We start from the raw sequence: 15,749 nt of genomic DNA on the forward strand, positions 1-15,749 counted from the left end.
CTTGAGTGACCAGGAGCTCCCCTTTAGTTTTGAGCAATTTTAGCTATTGATGCTACACTTAAGCAGCTTTTTTCCAAACAGTGACGTTTACTACAGTGCAAATTTGCAATGAAAAGGCTTAAAAATTTAGCAGCAAAAAATTTCTCCATACAAACTAGTTTGCATGGCACAACTATTTTACATGTAATAAAGTGCTAATTACTCCTTTGTTTACACTAATCTGACAGCTGGTGCTTGCAGAGAGTCTCTGTAATGCGCTTCATGTGCTATGTAGTAATAGCCACTTCATGAAGGCAAGTCCCCATCAGCATTACAGTTCACTGCCCTGACTGAAGTCAAGCAGGTGTATGGCGAGCGCGCCGAGATATAACATGTGTCATGGTCCTGGGCCATGTTGGCCCAGTGTTCTTAGTTTCCTTGTATGTTTGTATTTTATTCCATGCTTCCCCTGCCCATTATGTTTAAGTTCTCCCCGTGCTCTCTCTTCCCCCTGTGTGCCCTCTATGTATTTATGAGCCCTCGTCCCCTTTCGTGTTTATTCCATGTCTCCCCTGCCTGTTACGTTGGTGTTCTACTCGTGCTCTCTCTCCTCCTGTACTTCCTGTTTCACCTCTCCCGTCAGTGTTCAGTTCACCCCGCCCTGTCTCGTTATGATTATCAGTGTCACCTGTGTTCCCCGTGTGTTCCCACTTCCCTCGTTAACCCTCTGTGTATTTCTGTCTGCGTCTCCCTCTGTTCAGTGTGACGTCGTCCCTCATGTTGTGTGGATCTCCCTGTGTCTCTTCGCGTATGTTAGTTTACTTTTCTCAGTTTAGTTTTGTATTTCCTATGTTCGGCCATTCCAGCATTAAAGCTGTGATTTTGAGTTCATCCCCGTGTCTGTGAGTTTTGCGTTTGGGTCCTCCTCCTGCCTGCCACACAGCCGAGCCTTGACAGTACGACGTCACCAGATATGGACCCAGCAGCACTCAACCCACCAGAAGAACTGCGTCTGGACATAATCTACTCCGTGGAGAGACTCCTGCATCTGTGGCTAGAACATGAGGGGAAGGAATTTCGCCGTGCTGTGGAAACCAGACTACAGCGCTTGTTCTGTGGTCTTCCCTGGCTACTCAGTGCGCTCCACCCACTCGAACAGGATTTAATCCGCAACGAGCTCCACCTTCATCCCCCAGCTGCTACTACCCACCTGCCTGAAGGGCCGGATGTGGAGCCGCTCGGCCCGTCAGAGCCATCATCAAAAAAGAAACGGCATTCACGCCGCCGACGCGCCACCCCACAGCCGGACATTCGGCCTTCTAATTCACCTTCTGTGCTGCCAGAAGCTCCGTCGGCTCCCTCGCTGCTACTTCCAGCTCCGTTAGCTCCCTCGCAGCCCTTCGCAGCTCCGTTAGCTCCCTCGCCGCCACCCGCAGCTCAGTTAGCTCCCTCGCCGCCACCCGCAGCTCAGTTAGCTCCCTCGCCGCCACCCGCAGCTCAGTTAGCTCCCTCGCCGCCACCCGCAGCTCAGTCTCCTGTGTCCCCGCTAGCTCAGCCGTTAACTCCACCACAAGCTCCATTTTCACCTCTACCATCGCTTCAGTCATCAGTTCGGTCTGCCACTCAGTCGCCCTTAGCTCCATCATCCACACTACCACCTGTTTCTCTTCCACCACAACCGTCACTACACCCAGCCACTCAGGCTGCTACTCAGTCCGTCATTCAACCCATAGCCCTGCCGTTACCATACCCTGTAGCTGAGCCACTAGCCGTCCGACCCACAGCCACTTCAGCCACTCCTTCACCCGTTACACCTCCACTACAACCATCACTGCAGTCTCCAGTGTCCCCAGTGCAGTCTCCAGTGTCCCCAGTGCAGTCTCCAGTGTCCCCAGTGCAGTCTCCAGTGTCCCCAGTGCAGTCTCCAGTGTCCCCAGTGCAGTCTCCTTTAGCACAGTCACCCACTCAACCACCAGCACCACAACCGTCACTACCTCTAGTTCATTCCCCTGTGAAGTCATTAACTCCACCACCTACTCCACTCTCACCACCACCGTTACTACAGACATCAGTTCAGTCCCCTGTGCAGTCATTTACTTCTCCACCGTTAGCAGCTCAGGTCCCCGTGTGTCCAGCAGCTCAGGTCCCCGTGTGTCCAGCAGCTCAGGTCCCCGTGTGTCCAGCAGCTCAGGTCCCCGTGTGTCCAGCAGCTCAGGTCCCCGTGTGTCCAGCAGCTCAGCTCCCGCTCTCACCCGTGTCTCCAGTAACTCAGTTAGCTGCCCAGCAGCCACTCTCCGCTCAGTCTCCTGTGTCGCCAGTTTTGCTCATTCACTCCATGCAGAGAGGTAACTGGATTTCTACTCAGGGTACTTTCCATGGTTTAGCCGCCGTTGGCACAGTTTGCCACTCCAGGGCTTCCCCAGAGGCTAGGTCTCAGTCACCGGCTGATTCTGGACCCCTGAAGTTTAAGCAGCCCCCTAAGAACTGCACCATGTTCGTATTGCCTGGGCAGAGTCAGTGCTCAGTGCAGCGCCAGTTGTCCTCATGTCGGCCGAAGGACTTCATGCCTGTTGGCGTTGTTTTGGTCTCCGCTGGAGGGGCCGAGGGGCCCGTTCAGCCTCCCGTCTCCGCTGGAGGGTCCGAGGGGCCCGTTCAGCCTCCCGTCTCCGCTGGAGGGTCCGAGGGGCCCGTTCAGCCTCCTGTCCCCGCTGGAGGGTCCGAGGGGCCCGTTCAGCCTCCTGTCTCCGCTGGAGGGTCCGAGGGGCCCGTTCAGCCTCCTGTCTCCGCTGGAGGGTCCGAGGGGCCCGTTCAGCCTCACGCCGCATCAGCTGGAGGGCCCGGGGAGCCTGTCCAGCCGCCATCTGCGACCGCCTCGTCATTGCCTGGCCCGGCCTCAGCCTCTGCAACCTCGCCTGGCCCGGCCTCAGCCTCTGCAACCTCGCCTGGCCCGGCCTCAGCCTCTGCAACCTCGCCTGGCCAGGCCTCAGCCTCTGCAACCTCGCCTGGCCAGGCCTCAGCCTCTGCAACCTCGCCTGGCCCGGCCTCAGAGCCTTCGTCCTCGCCTGGCCCGGCCTCAGAGCCTTCGTCCTCGCCTGGCCCGGCCTCAGAGTCTTCGTCTGCTGCAGCCTCCTCAGAGTCTTCGTCTGCTGCAGCCTCGACTGGTCCCGTCTCGACTGGTCCTGTGCCCACCGGGCCTCGGCCAGTACGCCTGACACTGGAGAGCCGCCGCCGCTGCCTTCCGTGCGGCCGGCCCCCTGAACTGCACCGTCATCGCCTGAGTGGCCGCCGTCGCCTTCCGCACGGCCGGCCCCCGGACCGCCTTCGCCTGGGTGGCCGCCGTCGCCTTCCGCACGGTCGGCCCCCGGACCAGCGCTGTCATCGTCGCCGCCGCCTCCCGCGCGGTCGGCCTCCTGAACTGCTCCGTCGTCTCCTTCACCGCCGCCGTTGCCTTGCGCACGGCCGGCCTCCTGAACTGTTTCCGCGTCGCCGCCGTTGCCTTGCGCACGGCCGGCCTCCTGAACTGTTTCCGCGTCGCCGCCGTTGCCTTGCGCACGGTCGGCCCCCTGAACTGCTCTGTGTTTGGGTTATTTTCTTGGGCTCCGGTGTTTGCTGTGCTCTTTTGTTTTCTGTTCCGGGCCCTCCGTCCTGGGCCCCCGCCGCCCGCCCTGGGTTGTTTTCTGTTTGGTTTTGTTTTTCTGTGTTTGGGCTGTCTGGAGCCAGCCCTTGAGGGGGGGGTACTGTCATGGTCCTGGGCCATGTTGGCCCAGTGTTCTTAGTTTCCTTGTATGTTTGTATTTTATTCCATGCTTCCCCTGCCCATTATGTTTAAGTTCTCCCCGTGCTCTCTCTTCCCCCTGTGTGCCCTCTATGTATTTATGAGCCCTCGTCCCCTTTCGTGTTTATTCCATGTCTCCCCTGCCTGTTACGTTGGTGTTCTACTCGTGCTCTCTCTCCTCCTGTACTTCCTGTTTCACCTCTCCCGTCAGTGTTCAGTTCACCCCGCCCTGTCTCGTTATGATTATCAGTGTCACCTGTGTTCCCCGTGTGTTCCCACTTCCCTCGTTAACCCTCTGTGTATTTCTGTCTGCGTCTCCCTCTGTTCAGTGTGACGTCGTCCCTCATGTTGTGTGGATCTCCCTGTGTCTCTTCGCGTATGTTAGTTTACTTTTCCCAGTTTAGTTTTGTATTTCCTATGTTCGGCCATTCCAGCATTAAAGCTGTGATTTTGAGTTCATCCCCGTGTCTGTGAGTTTTGCGTTTGGGTCCTCCTCCTGCCTGCCACACAGCCGAGCCTTGACAACATGTTCCCATGTTCAGCCTTGTGGATGTTATGCTTAGTGCCAGTCTGCTTTTCAGACTCTGAATGAGCCTCGTTTCATTTATTCATTTCAGTCCAAGCACACCAAGCAACAGGTGATGGTTTACAGCGATGTTGATTCAGGCGCATGACTCAATTTAATTCACTTTCCGTAAGTGGGCCCAGTTATTGTAAGAAGCCTGGGTAATGCACAGCTGAAAAGTGTTCAGAGCACTTTAAAAAACTAAAATGGTCCATTCAGAAAAAAGAAAAATCCATTTGTGCCGCTACGGACTTGAAAATCTGCATATGTTTGAATAGCTTGGCTGAAAAAAATAATGAACCAAATCGCTGAAACAACCTGGTTATGTTGATTGCCTGGCGTCAGTCTCACTCACCTTCAGTCTCTTGAAGGAACCTCTGCTGGCCGTAGCTGCCCATTAGTTCATACTTGTGTTTTTCCTGTGCCTGCAACACACATTAAAGTAAGCACTGCTGATTATAACTTGCACTGAGTGACATAAGTTTATTACATAAGTGTGACGATGACTGTTCAGTGGGCACATGAGGAGTATTTATAGACATTTGGAATTTACTCAGAACTCAGGGCTATGTCTTACATGTGCGAACACTGTGCAGCATCGCTGCAGACAGATAACCATGAACTTTAGGCCCACTGCAGTGCAGAGCATTAAATAAGATTGTGCTCCAGTTTTAGTGAGCTTACCCATGTCTGTATGATGAACTGTTAGCATTTAATGCTAACATTACTTGATATGCTTTTCTTTGTTTTTGTATTGTTCAGCACTTTGGTCTGCCTGGTGCCTTTTAAAGTGCTATATAAATAGACGACGACAATGATGACGATGATGATGACGATGATGACAATGATGATGATATTTAGCACTTTACTCTCTGGGCTATAGATGCTAATATTAAAGTTTAAAAATACAGAGTCCAGACACTAGTAGGTGACATAATGGTAGCCATCTTTTACAGTCACATAAAAAAAGAACGACAGCACAGGACAAACATGAACATGTAATATGCTTGCAGTAAGTGTGTGTGTGACTTTATCAGTGTCTCACATTGCTGTGGAGGAATTCTGGCCCACACTTCTTTACAAAGCCACTTCAGCTCATTGAGATCTGCTGGTATTCATTTATGCACAGTCCTTTTGAGGTCACCACACCCTTTCCTTAAGGGTGGAGTCTTGACTTTGACTGGATGATTGCAGCACCTTGATTCTTTTGTTTCTCAGTCATACTGTTGTAGATTTGCTGCTGTGCTTGGGATCACTGCCCTGTTGCATGTCTTTAACATTTAAAATCCTAACTGAGGCCGTTAAGGTCTAAGGTGTAGCTCTTGGGCTTTTTGCAGTTTCTCTGAGCACTGCACAATCTGACCTTGGGGTGAGTTTGCTGGGAAGCCCACTCCTGGGAAGAATTCCAGCCATCCTGAGTATTTTCTGGTTGTCAATAGTCTGTCTCGCTGCAGAATGATGGACTTCAAATGTTTTGAAATACCCCATAACTCTTCTCCGACTGATGAGCAGCAACAACTGCTTGTTTAAGATCACTGCTGATGTCTTTTCCTGTGTGTTATGCCTCAGACCAAGAAACTGCCAAAATGTCTGCTTTTTGTTCATGCTTGATGATGATCACGTAAATCAAGTGTATTTGCGGCTGCTGCTTACCCTCTTAGTTCTTGTGTTTGTTTTTCACACAACTGTGAAAAACTCTCTTGCACATGACTGTATATAAAATCTATATCCTGGAGAGAATTTGTAAACATAGCGATGTAATCATGCAAGATACTGTCACAAAACTGAGCAAGCACACGTGAACGAGTGCATTAAATACATTGTTTTCATGCTAAAACTTCAGTTCATTATAGAGAAAATACAAACCCTTAAACTCGCTTATTCTAATCCAAATGCTTAATAATATCAGGACAATAGGCTCAAAACTACAAAATGCTTATTGGACATATTTTTCCATGTCTAATTTCAGATTTACTACTGAAGCCTCTTAATAACAAACCTCTATGGGTTGCCCTTTATTCTGTGTATTCAGTTAATATTCTCATGATATCAGACATTTCCCCCAAATGCTTAGCTGAACTAAGAGCACAATGAGTTGCAAAGTAAAAATGTGTGAGTTGTTGATAGTGTAAAGCGGATTACAGTGTTTTGGATGTGTCTACCTCTGGGTTCCTCTCCAGCATCCGACTCTCCATGATCTCATAAGCAGGATCGGCTCTGCGTCTTTCCTCTTTACTACTAAGCCTTTTGTCTGGTGAAAGAGACGATATTGTGCATTTTACATATAAGAAACAAAAAAAACACATTTTATTATTGTAACTCATCGGAAAAAAATTATACCACATTGTGTTGCTTTCTTTTCTTTTTTTGTTTAAATGCACTTTGTGAACCAAAGCAGACACAATTTTCTCCATGCAAATGGAGGAATTCGTGCAGATCGAGTGGTGAGAACAAACAACAAAGGCTTGATTCATCATCACACAATACTAAGAGTTTTTTTCCTTTTTTCTTTTAAAGAACAAATAGTTAAATAGGATCCTTTTGTTGCTCAGTATGAATCATGGATAACAAGCAAAGGACAGAAATTGCACCCTGAATTTTGTTAAAATGTTTAAGATGTGTCATTTTGGCTTCATTTACTGTCAATATTTATAGATATAAATAAAATTATCATGTTGTCATCATTTGATCTGTGGAACAAATAATAACAGACCCCATCCTAAAATTTACTTATAACACACATATATAATTCCGACAATAGATTAATAAATGGTTACTCCTTTCCTAAAAAGTGGTCTTTCTGTGCTCACAAAAAACTTAAAAATTTACAGATGACATTTCATTTAAAAAGTCTTAGTTAATCTTTCTGTAAACAGGATTAAATTCACGAGAGACCACTTACACCCACTGGCCACTTTATTAGGTATAATGTTCAACTGATCAGTGATGCAAATGTCTAATCAGCCAATCACACGGCAGCAGCTCAGTGCATTCAGACATGGTCAAGACGACCTGCTGGAGTTCAAACTGAGCATCAGAATGAGGAAGAAAGATGATGATTTAAGAGACGTTTGACATGGCTACACTTCACACAAGCTCACTAAAACTGGATACTAAAATATTAGAAAAACGGTGTCTACTCTGAAGAGTTTTGAAGGGTCAGATTTTTGGTGTAAATAACATGAAAGCGTGTATCCGTCCTCCCTTGTATCAACAGTTCAGGCTGCCGGTGGTGTAATGGTATGGAGGACATGTTCTTGGCACACTCTGATCCCCTTAGTACAAACTGAGCATCATCTAAACACCACAGCCTACCTGACCGTTGCTGCTGAACATATCCATCCCTTTATGACCAGTGTACACTGATGGGAGGATAACACACCATGTCACAAAGCTCAAATCATCTCAAACATTCCCATGAAAATAAGTTCATTGTACTCAAATGACCTCCATAGTCACCAGAGCTTAATCCAACAGAGCACCTTCAGGATGTGGAGGAACAGGAGTTTCCCATCATGGATGTGCAGCCAACAAATCTGCATCTACTGCGTTATACTATCATTTCAACATGAACCAAAATCTCTGAGGAATGTTTCCAGCACCTTGTTGAATCTGTGCCATGAAGAATTAAGACCGCACTGAAGGCAAACGAGGGGCTCCAACCCAGTATTACCAAGTGGACCTAATAAAGTGGCCAGTGAGTGTATAAACCCTCTAAAAGCTGTGTCATTTTTTATTACACTTCTGCGAGACTACATGCATGGCACTATAAATACCCAGGCAATGTAGCGTAATGGTCAAAGTGTTTAGTGTTGGTTTCTGTGCACCTTTGCCATCTTAACTACAGAGGTAGAGGCAGTGAAGAGACCACCATGAGAAGAGGATGTATTACTAATGCTAAAGCTGAAGCTAAAATTATGGACGTTGTTGACAGCAGTAGCTGCTATCCAATCGTAACATGCTCATAAGGCTTTTTGTGGTTTTGTTCAGTGTTGTACGTAAACATCTTCAATGCAAAAGTACCACAACAACAGTTAACGATCACAGTTAATTACTGCAAACTTCCAAAAAGGACACAATCTGTTGTGTTTGATTTGAGACATGACTCTCTCTCTCTGCTCTAGCAGGTAAAAGACTGACTGTAAATGACTGAGTTGGTACACAGTGACAGTCACAGGATAAACTATCATTCCTGATTTTGCAACTTTGCGGCAAAGCTCACCTCAAGGCTCAGCTCTACAAAGCAACACAAGTGACTGATTAGAGAAGATAAGCCAGGAAGAAAGAGTGGTTTCACTGAGAGAAACACAAGGAACGGGACAGAAAAAGATCCTCAAAAGGAACAGAATGGGGAAAAAGAGGAAACCAGCCAAGGATCTGAAGTTTGCGATCAGTTGAAGAGGAAACTGTCGAAGGTGGCCTCTTACCTTCACTGGTCACTGTCGATCCATTTATCTCTTCATACCAACACTGCCCATCCGCGCTCCGTGATGAATCGTTTAGGGCTTGGTACAGTAACTCCTCATTAGCTGGATGTTCTTGGCCTTTCTTCAGGTGCAGCCAAGTCGGAAAGCTTTTTAAAGGGGAAATGTTCCTGTTGCGCCACTTTTGAGCGGGCACGGCCCGTGGTGGAGGCTGGCAGTGCTCTCCTTGACACTTCAAACAGTTTTCATAAATGACAGCTCTTCTGCCTTGCTGTGAGTCTTGTAATGGTACTGCTGGTGCCAAATTAAGCTCATTACCAAAAGCAGGGCTCATTGACTCATACAGGTTCAATCTGTGTGTCTTTGCCTCTGGCTGGCTATCTGTGCCTGGAAAGCTGAGCAGATCAGCTAAAAGACAGGCTAATTTCTCTCTTCCTTTTTTTGGCAGCCGTGACTCCTCACTCATCTTCACAGTTGGCATCCCCGCACTGTGGATGATTTCAGAGCCAGGAGAGGTCTCCTGAATTTTCATCTCCGCACCAGTGTGTTCACTGGTACTGGGTCTGCATGGTGATTTGTCACCACTTTGATCTGCTGGATTAAAAATATGATGTTCTGGAGGCAAAATTAAAAAAAAAAAAAAACCAAAAACCTACAACAACTTTGATTTCTGTCCCAAATCAAAACAGCAAGCTGTGGCTGCTACATCAATGTTTTTTGCCCAGCGTGCTTTAAAACCGTTTATGCATGCAAGAGAAACCACACGCAGCGTGCATGAAAGACTTCAGAGGAGTATCCTTACCTGGTGTGGCAGGTATCACTGAAGAACTACAAGAGCTGTATGGAGTCCCCTGTGAAATATTGACGAAAAAAATGACTTTTATTTTAACAGTCCACTCTAGTATTGAAATATGAGGGAAAGGCTCGCAATGACCTACATATTAGTTTATTTTTTGTCAACAAAGCTGATAAAAAGAACAAAAGTGACTCAGGGACTTCACGCTTCAACAGCCTGGCTATGGCTCACAAGCCCACTACTTCCTCTGAGAACAAAAATCTATAAAATGACTCAAAATTATATATTTTTATTTATGCACTGAGTTTAAAAAGGCCCAGTCATTTCATTAAACATCTGCACTGTATTATTTGAGGAAATGCAGTAAAATTATGTTGATTTGACTGATTATGATTTCCAAATTATTACGATTCGCCTGATTTTGAGTGTAAATCAGGCGTCATGGCTGTGAATGAGTGTTATATCGGGGGCTGTCTGACTTCGGCATCACATGATCACAGGCCAGCGCTGCTTTGTTTTTTCTTATAAAACAATTACACAAACTCCCCAAGTGAGAAACCAACCAGGTTCCTTAAATCTTATTACATCCATGTGATTGTAATTATAATAGTCACGGTTTAATGTGTCCTGTGAACTAGCCCTTTTCCACTGAGCCAGTCAACACTACAGGGGTAGATGGTGTTGTTCAGGCTGAAGGAGTTGGATCCCCTCCCGTGGCATTCATGTCTGATCCACCTGGCCAATAACTAGTATTCATCTACTTCACTGTAGACCAACGGAAAATACAGAGCTGATTTTTTTTTTTTTTTTTTTTTTTTATCTACCCAATCAAACAAATGCAGCTTGCACTCTTAAATAAATGCACTGCCAGCAGGTGGAGCTCTCAGTATTGAGTAAAAGTGACTAATAAGGAACAGAAAAAACCTTCAGCTACTTTTGTACCTGAAAGCAGCAAGCCATCAGATAATGCACTGTATATGTGTATAACTCCCTGTTACTCCAAAAGTCAACAAATGATTAATCCTTAAGCCATCGCTGGCCAATCAGAACATGTATCATGTATCATGCAATTCTGAAAAAGCAAAAAACTGTCTCCAATTCTAGCCCTGAATTAATTATAATAGTACTTTATTCACATAATATGCACAAAATCTTTGTCAAAATAGTCCCCAGATTCATTAATAAGATAAATAATTATCAGCTGTACCCCTTACAAAGACTACACTCTGAAAAAGAATTCACACCAACTCTGACACCACAGAAGAAGTCAGCCAAAGCTCAAACAAAGAATACCACCAAAGTCTGTACTTGAGTATTTAAAAAAATAAAATAAAACAGCAAAATAGTTCGGCGCTCACAGGCGAGTGAAGCACGCACGGAGTTAAACAGCTTGAAGTGAGCCTAAAGGGCGTTAAAGGCATTAAATAAAGATTGTGTGTTTTGACCTAGATATGCATACACAGATATACAGATGCAGAGGTGTAATAAGGATAGAAAATTGCAAGTCACTCATAACTTACAAGGTGTGAATCTGCCATATTCAGTGACAGTGTAAAACTGAACCGAGTGCAGAAACACTAACGTGTTGGACAGATGGGCCGTGGGACTGTTAGTTGTTCTGACACCAAACGCAGCGCGGCACGATACCACAAAGGTCACACTGACAAGCGGGCTACAGAACAGATGATACACTGATGATAAAGCCTGTGCACACAAGCTGCTACTGCGTGACAGCAGGTTATATAATGGAGCGTGTTCACGAGACCATTTGAACAGGACTGATGACTTTTTTTCCTTCGTTTTTTGAAGTTTGATGGAAAAACAGATGGTTCATGAGAGCAGCTACGCTTGTTTAACCCAGATCTGATCAACATTCCCTTTTGCCAGAAAACAAACAGAATACTTGTGTTTCCACTTACCTTAACTCCACCGCATACAGAGCAGATGGTCACGATGGTTTTGGAGACAGAAGTGAAGGAGGTGCAGGTATTACAAGAGTCACTAGAGGGTGCCACCTTGGTTTTCTTATTCGTCACTGAAAGGCCCTGAAAGAGTTCACTGACTGACTGACTTTCAGTAGCTTCTGAGTGAGCCTCAGGGGTTGTGGCACTGCTCTTGTCCTGTTTTGCTGCCTCTGCTGTGAACCCTAAAAGGGCTGGAGGGTCTTTAGTTGAGGCGGAGGCTTCATTGTCTTTGGCACCTCCACCTGCTTCCTGTAAAACACTCCTGGGAGTGTCATAGACATACCTAAGTGAAGTTGGCACCTGGTAGTCACGTCCAGGAACAGCAGGACAAGTGCAAGGGCTGAGATCTTGAGCCAAATGTGGAGGCAAGCTTAAAAAAGAACCAAAGTCCTCTCCGGGGGTCATATCCAGACTGCCTGTGTAGGAGGAGAAACTGCCAGTGTACGAGGAATGGCTGCCAGTGGCGATGCCACTGTCTGATGAGCTCTGACGACCGATTTCCTGAAGTTGCCGGGGCGGCTTAGCCGCAGGCCGGTGTCCACCTCCCTGGTTGGCAGAAAGCTTCTCGCTGATCTGCAGTGGCACTTTAGCGCGCGTGTGGCTGACGTTTTCAGGTGGGTTGGAAGCCGGTTCAGTCCAAATTCCCAGCCGGCTGCCAATGCTGCAGTCTGAGTGGCTGGTGTCTGAAGTGTCAGAAGAACCGGAAATGCTGCGGTCGTCGCCCCCAGCAGACGGGCAGTAAGTCAAAGAGACTGCCAAGACGAGCAGAACATAATTAAACCTTTAATGAATTTAATCAACAAAAACACTGCTTTCATCAACAAAGCACATTAAGGAATCATGACACACTCTCTTTGCCTCGGTCTTTTTTTCCTTCCACTTAACGGAACAATAAATCAAAGCACCTGCCAGCGCACCCAAAAACTTTAGTCGTGTTTTCTACCTGTGCCACTCCCATGAGAGAGCATGCTCAGTCGTTTCTCTAGCTCCTGGGCCTCGAGGTTCAGCTTTTCCTCTGAAGTGGTCTGGCTGCCACTAGGATCTGTAAAAAAAAAAACAAAGGGCAGTATTATAAATAGCAGCCAGCATGATCTCAATCATGAAAAGTCGGGCAGAGAAAAATGAAGTGTAAGTGCTAAGTGTGATGAATCTCGACACTGTCAATGAGATATGGGATCAAATGTGACGCAGCTGAACCGCGGCGGTGACACGGGCACAGCTGCGAAAACACATCCAGCTACTCTAAAGACATGAGAGGGGACACTCTAAACTGCAACGGTCTCACTCAACTGTCTGTGAACGCGCAAACAGTGTCAGCCACAAGGTGTAAGTGAAAAGGAGTAAACAACTTTGCGGACGTGTGCTATTATTTGATCCCTGAGTGTAGCGTGCTGTTGGACAGGCAGAGAAAAGGGTCACACAGGGGAACACCTAGCAGTATTTGTGCAACACTGAGGGGTGTATTAATAGTGCTGCCACGTGGCTCTGCTGGCGGCAGTGCATGAATCTAATGTGCCTTGGACCATCAAGGTCAGTTCTAACACTGGGCTGATATATTTTTTTATATCCATCTGAATCCTGCATCAGTAAAGTGGTAAATATACCATAAGTCTGAAATCCCAGGTGATGAGTACTGACCTCCAGTGTACAGGAGTGTCTAAAAAGGTGTTTGAAAAAGGTCACACTGGGAAAAAATTAAAAATAAAAAGTGTCTTTTTTTCCCCACATATTGACCACACATTCCTTTAATGGTGCCAATTGAGAAAGCAGGCTTCCTCATATACATATATTTATATTTATACATATAGGCTGAGGTTCCTCCATTATTTTTCCTTTAAGTATTTTGTAGATTTTTGTGGATTTTTCCTGTTTCTGATTGAACTCCATGCTTACATTACTGGACTACAACATACCTTTGCATGAGTCAAAGTTAGGGTCTTGTTGTAACCCCTTAGAATCTAAGGGGTTACAACAAGACCTAAGGCTTAGATCATCCTCTGCCTGAAACAAGCAGCTATAGCCTCTCCCTTTAAGCCGACTTTCTTCTGATTGCCTGCCACTCAGAAACAGAAGGTCTGGACAGCAGGTGGGTGGAGTTTCAGTGCTCATACGACCATATTTGAGATATCCTCTGACATCACAGTGTTTAGAGCAGTCTGAAGCCTGAGCTTTTGGCTCACAGAGATTACTGGCACATACACTAACCTCATTACTTGAAATTCTGGCCATGTTTAATATAAGCATCCCCTATTGTGGCAGTATAACAGAATATTGAAGCAATACTGTAGAAACTGCAAAAAAACTACATCTTAGAATCTACAGGCCTCAGTATGTTAAATGTCAAAGTTCATAACAGTACAGTTAGAAAAGGGCTCAACAAGTGTGATGTGTTTGGAAGGATTGCAGGAGAATGGCAGCGAGGTTTGGTTTGCAAAGCTGCATGTGAACAAGACTTCTGGAACAATTTCCTTTGCACAGATGAGACCAAAGTGGAGATGTTTGGCTGTGCACGTCTGCCAAAAGCCAAACAAAGCACATCAGCACAAACACCTCATACCAACTGTCAATGACAGTGGTGTAGGGGTGATGATTTGGGCTCGTTTTGCAGACCTCAGGATCTTGGCACCATGAACTCCTCTGTGTAGCAAAGTTTTCTAGAGCCCATCTGTCTAAAGCTCAAGCCTGGCTGAAACTGAATCATGCAACAGGACAATGATCCCCAGCACGGCAGCAAATCTACAACAGAATATCTGAAAAGGAAAAGAATGTGTTTGTCCAACCCGACTAAAATGCTGTGGTAGGACCGCAAGAGAGCTGTGCATACACAAATGCTGAAACTGAAAAAGGGTCTGCCTAACCATAACAACATGAGAGACTGATAAAGTCACTCAGTAAATGATCACTAAGTTAATGCTGTAAGGTTTTTGCTACTGAAACAGCTGCACTGAGTATTTCAGATTGTTAAATAGTGTAAAATGAGGAGTTTGTATTTTTATCAATTTATTCTCATATATATATATATATATATATATATATATATATATATATATATTTATTAGGGGTGCAACGATATTCGTATCGATATTGAACCGTTCGATACAGTGCTTTCGGTTCGGTACGCATATGTATCGAACAATACAAAATTTGTAATTTATTTTATCAACTTTCCTTCTGACGATGCTGTCTGTGTTGAGCGCTCAGTGAATCTCCGTTCGACTACTCCGCCTAGGCTCAACAGTGCAGCCTAGGCGGAGTAGTCGAATGCAGATTCACTGAGCGCTCAACACAGACAGCATCGTCAGAAGGAAGAGCGCAGGGCAAGCTAGCGAGACAGAAGTTAAGCTCTCCTTACAACATGGACCTCCCCCACCCTCATTCAGATCTGGCGTTTGGAATTATTTTGGTTTTCATGTGACGTATGACCCTGAAGGTAAGCGAGTCATGGACTAAAGTAAAACAGTATGTTGGATGTGCCATGCAATGCTCAATTACATGGGTGGGAACTAGTGTGTTAGCGCAGTTAGCTCGTTAACGTGTTGGCCGTCTAGCCCCATGCACGGGCGATCGGCGGTAGCTCGTTAACGGAGATTTGCCGTGTTGTGGCGTTAAGGTCATTTCAACGAGATTAACCTGAAAGCACTAGTGGGAACACAACGAATATGACTGCACATTTACGCCGACATCATCCTAGTGCAAAGACAAGTGGAAGCAGACAAAAAAAAGCAAGCATGCTACTAACTTTAGCCGAGTCATTTAGACAGCTGTTTAATATGCTGCTGAGAATATAGCCCAGAAGAAGCGGATAGTATAGCTTTTATTTTGGAAAGAGACATTTCTCTGTAATAAACTCTCTTTTCCAAAGATGAGTGATTCCTCAATCAGATACAGGGCTTGCAATATCGCTAGCCCGACGTCCTGGGGCTAGCGATCTTTTTCAGTCGGGCTACCAAAATCTATCTCTGCCCTGCCCGTCGGGCTATTGTAGGAAGGAAAAATATATGTCAATGCTTTTGCATTCTTTCAGAAATGTAGCTGGGTAATTATGTCATTGGCATCGGTGAGCCACTGTCAATATGTGACATATTGAAATCGCGTTTGAATTTGCGCTTGTTTTTTTGCTTTCACTTTGCAATCGTGCGAACTGTGTATAGAGAGCGACAGCACTGATCTGTGAGTGATGATAATTTGTGCACCAATTCCTCTGACATCGTCTTATTAATCGTTAGCTTACTATGCAAACATGACA

General features: G+C 46.0%; 1 protein-coding gene across 2 annotated transcripts in view; it reads right to left on the reverse strand.

Annotated features, from left to right (window-relative positions):
- Nucleotides 1–15,749, reverse strand: part of LOC146714949 (protein Dok-7-like) — a 66,237-nt gene that overhangs the window by 25,140 nt on the left and 25,348 nt on the right. Inside the window, exons 6-11 of one of the 2 annotated variants that reach the window (XM_085451308.1) lie at nt 12,447–12,545; nt 11,459–12,255; nt 9,546–9,594; nt 8,747–9,358; nt 6,482–6,570; nt 4,675–4,744 (exon numbers count right to left, since the gene is read on the reverse strand). In XM_085451308.1, coding sequence (XP_085307434.1) covers nt 4,675–4,744; nt 6,482–6,570; nt 8,747–9,358; nt 9,546–9,594; nt 11,459–12,255; nt 12,447–12,545 — 1,716 coding nt within the window. The remainder of the gene's footprint in view (nt 1–4,674; nt 4,745–6,481; nt 6,571–8,746; nt 9,359–9,545; nt 9,595–11,458; nt 12,256–12,446; nt 12,546–15,749) is intronic. The other variant, XM_085451307.1, reaches the window with a different exon arrangement.

The sequence above is a fragment of the Copadichromis virginalis genome, linkage group LG3, assembly GCF_057382275.1.
Source record: "Copadichromis virginalis isolate Kocher_CV1m ecotype Utaka linkage group LG3, C_Virginalis_male_GT1.1, whole genome shotgun sequence".
Classification (NCBI taxonomy): Eukaryota; Metazoa; Chordata; class Actinopteri; order Cichliformes; family Cichlidae; genus Copadichromis; species Copadichromis virginalis.